Raw genomic sequence first — 4071 nt, 5'->3', positions numbered from 1 at the left:
TAGTATCCATAGTTATTACTCTCATATTTGTTTCCCAATAATTACCTTTCCCTTGGCTACTAATACTGATTTGTTGGAAAGAGCCACAAAGAGCTTACACAAAATGATAAAATAGCTGAAGTCAGGGTAACTCTGCTCTCCTAGCAAAATGTTAAAAAGTAATCTGATCTCCAGTATTCCTTTTGGTCTCATTTTATTTTAAGTTTCCAAGCTGTAACGATACCAGACAAGTTGAAAATAGCTTTGATGTAGGTTAATCAGCTGTTTCCAACATACTATAAAACCCCTATATCTTTTGTAGTGCTTATGCCTACCACAAATCTTTCCACAGCTAATTCTCAGTACAGCTGAATTAAAAAAAAAAAAAATAGGTTATACTTCCTACTTTAGAAGATAAAGATTCATTTCTTGTTACCCTCTTTTCTCACTTGAGGTAGACTCTCAAATTCAGAGCCAATCTACCACAGAAATAATTAATCTCCAAATGTGTAAATACAAATCTGGTAATTAACCAAGAAAAATTTTACTTTGAAGACAGAAAAAACCACTCATTTGCAAATACACAGTGTACTCTTTCAGTTAATATATACATCAAGTAACACTGAAGTTAAACATGGCCATGTAATTATTTTAAAAATTAAAAATAAGCAATTTTGAATTTCCTTGTAAAAACCACCAACATCTGTATATGGTTGAACTTCTTTAGGGAATAAATCCCACAAACATTAGTGCATATTATCAATTATAAAAATATTTCTGCACAATTTTAACCTTCACCTCTGGATGTAGTATATGTTTTCTATACAACAGTATGTGACCATAACAGGAGTATCATTTTGCATTATCAAAATAGGAATTATGGGCTGTTCATTATTAAAGTATGCTGGAAAAAAAATGTGTTATTTGCTTTAGTCAACGGGAGTACTTTTTGTTTAGATTTCCTAGATGAGCCAAGTTACCCAGAAATACAGATGCTAGCCCTAAGCAGTTTGGTATGAATTCTAAGATGTGAAAGTTCCAAAATCTCCCAAGAGACGTACCCACACAATTAATATTGCATACTAATGCCCCTCCCACCCCATCAAAAAAGCTCTAGTAAATAAATTTAGCCTAGGTATGGTAATAGCCGGATTCACTCAGGAATCACATAGCCTTCCCAAGTGAGGTGGGTTCCCACTTACAGCAGTCTGCTTTTGTATCACACAACCAAGAGCAATCGAGGTGTTGGCCTGGTGAGGATGTGGACATGGGCTAGTGAATTGCTGCTAAGGTAGCTAATTTAACACCTTCAAATCACCTAGGATAAAAACTTATTCTATGTTTGAGCTTTGACTATAAGGGTACCCTACCGAAATAAAAAGTTAATGGCAAGTAACGACTAGACAATTATTAACATTCTACTTAATACATTGTTTTTTTATAGAATCTACTAAACTTCTCCCAAGAGCCTGATAATGTAAGTGGCAATGAACTGTTATTGACATACTTTTTTCCAAAAAGCCACCTAAATGTTCTAAACTGTCAGCAGAAGTGTTATGCTTCAAGATACAATTTGTGGGAATTTTTAAAACAAAGAAGAGCTTTACATTTGTATAATAATACACAACCCAATAGCATCCTGAGGTACTTTCATCTGTCAGTTCCCAAGAGGTCCTTTGTTCACACGTTCTGCCTGAAGCTTTACTGCTTTCACGTATTTCGAAACTGCCCTTGCTAATACCTCTTCAAGATAGGGTATCAGAAGTAGTTCTCAATATTCCTGTCAGCTGGATGTCCAAGTTTAAAAAAAAAAAAAAAAAAAGAAAAATCTAATTTTGGTGCTACTGCTGCTAAATTGTAGGCAATACACATGCAAACCAAGCACAGGTAACATGAAGACAAGTAATTCTTGTTTATGTTCTTTGTTGTTATTGTTCTTTGGTTTAAAACATGAAATACAGTTTACAAAATATCCTATTTACAACTTTATATCAATATCTCTGTGTTCTGCATTAACTCCCTAATGATGCTTCAATATGTCTGACATCCCATGCCATAAATCAGTATGTGTATTTCCTACCTAGTATATAGAGAAGGAACTGCGCGATGTTCTTCCAGAGAAAGCTTCATATTTATTCAGAAGGCACACATCTCAGGTGATTTTTTAATTACTTTCAATTTTTAATTTCATGAAACTGACAAATTAAGGGACTTATTGTTTGAATAATAATATTAGGAGAAATATTCATTGGTGTATATCATAGTTCAGAGGGCCTATACAAACCACCCATACCATTTAAACCCCTGAGTAAAGGTTTTAAATGGTGTCCCATCCACTGTGAAGGAAAACATCAAGGCATCCTGGAATATAAATGTCTTGAAAAATACTTTAAAGCTTTGAAAGCTCCTCCTCATTAGAACACACAAATGCAAAATAACCTATATCCAAACCAATCCAAAGCATAACTTGGATTTGAAATTTAAGAAACTCTTACAGTCATTAAATACACATTATGAAAACAATTGGCAAATCTGAAAAGGTGATCGTTATTATCTATTAAAGTTGCCTTTAAGTTTTAAGGTAACAAAAACTATAATGCATGCAGCTTTCTGACATCAAACTTTAAAATTATCAAGAAAAAGCCTGGACTCTTCAAAAAGTTTTCACTTCTGGTGTCCTGACGCAAATGACATATACTTTTATTCTGATCAGGAATGAAAAATATGGTGTATTAAGATGAAATAAAGTACACCACATTTCAGCCTAATAAGAATTTTAACTGAATTTTTAACTGAGGTCTGTGGTTAATGTCGAATTAAAATTTTGTCTACTATCATGTTATAGAAGAATCCGTACACAGTCATAACTGGATTGTAACATCTAAACAGGCACTTTTTAAACATCTTGTTAGTTTAAAATCAAGGATTAAAGGTTTTTTTTAAACCATTTGATGTTTCAAAAGGGCATGAATCACTTGTATGCCTCTACTTCCCTATGTACACAAATTTTCACCCAGCTTAGAAAATTAAAATATCAAAAAACTCATATAGTTTATGATCACTACAAATTTTAAGATGACAGCTTTAAGTAAAAGAATATTGCAAAATTGTCTTTGCAAAAATGAAAGCTCCAGGCTTTGTCTGAATTCTCAACACAGCAAACAAACTTACTGTCTGATAGCAAACTTGCATTTCATTCCTAAAGCAAAAGCTTTAAAATAAACTGCAGTGCACAATTTCAATTCCTAAGAACTCATTAATGCTGATACCACTGGTGATTTATTGGTTTTTTTTTTTTTTTTTTTTTTTAATAAACCTCCCCCTCCTGCCAGAATACTGTTATACAGAAAAAAAAATTACTACTCTCTACTACTGTCAGTCTTTCAGCTATGGTAAAAAAACCCTCAACATCCAGGAGTTTTAGAGCAAGTAATCAATCTGCAAAATGTTATACATCAATAATAAGGCATCCACTTTACAGCTGTTTAAACAAAAAAGGAAATATTTCCCAAAATATATATTTTGGATCTGTGTAAACAAAGCTTATATGCATTGCTTCCATTCATTTCAAAAATATACACCCACATGGACTGAAAGTAATCTTGCTGCTATCAATTTTAAACTACTGTAATTTATCTAGATGTAATCTGAAGATACAAAACCCACATGTTTTTTGAACTTAATGTTCTGAAATATGTCAAAAATTTTAATTATTTTTATGTGAAAAGAAAGCTAAAAACACACCCCAAATTTGATGCCATTTCATTAAATGAAGAAGAAAGTACTACGAAAATAAACATTCATCTGGTTTCCTAACAATAAATATAAAGACAGTTATTATAACATACTGCAACACAGGAAGTATTACTATATTGACCTTAACGTTCAATCAGTAGTTTTTAAATCTTTCTTCATTGAGGCTTGAATCTTCTACCTTGTCAGCTGTGAAACAACTTTTAAGAGGGTTTTATTTTCTTGCTTCAATTGTTCATTTTCATCTTCTATATCATCTAGGTCCTGTGAAACAAACAAACAAACAAAAAAAAGCGTTTCTCAGGACATAAATACAAACTCTGAATTTGTAGCAGCAGG

The 4071-nt window shown here is 32.4% G+C and overlaps 1 protein-coding gene across 1 annotated transcript in view; it reads right to left on the bottom strand.

Moving 5' to 3' along the window:
* Window positions 1-3291: 3291 nt before the first annotated feature.
* PAWR (PRKC, apoptosis, WT1, regulator) overlaps window positions 3292-4071 on the bottom strand; it is a gene marked incomplete at its 5' end in the record, with an annotated part of 7103 nt that continues 6323 nt past the window's right edge. The window contains one exon of the mRNA XM_010085618.1: window positions 3292-3996. Within this exon, the coding sequence (XP_010083920.1) occupies window positions 3910-3996 (87 nt within the window). The remainder of the gene's footprint in view (window positions 3997-4071) is intronic.

This window comes from Pterocles gutturalis, unplaced genomic scaffold, assembly GCF_000699245.1.
Source record: "Pterocles gutturalis isolate BGI_N339 unplaced genomic scaffold, ASM69924v1 scaffold7396, whole genome shotgun sequence".
Taxonomy (NCBI): domain Eukaryota; kingdom Metazoa; phylum Chordata; class Aves; order Pterocliformes; family Pteroclidae; genus Pterocles; species Pterocles gutturalis.
The sequence above is the reverse complement of the archived record's forward strand: the minus strand, read 5'-3'. Positions and strand labels throughout refer to the sequence as shown.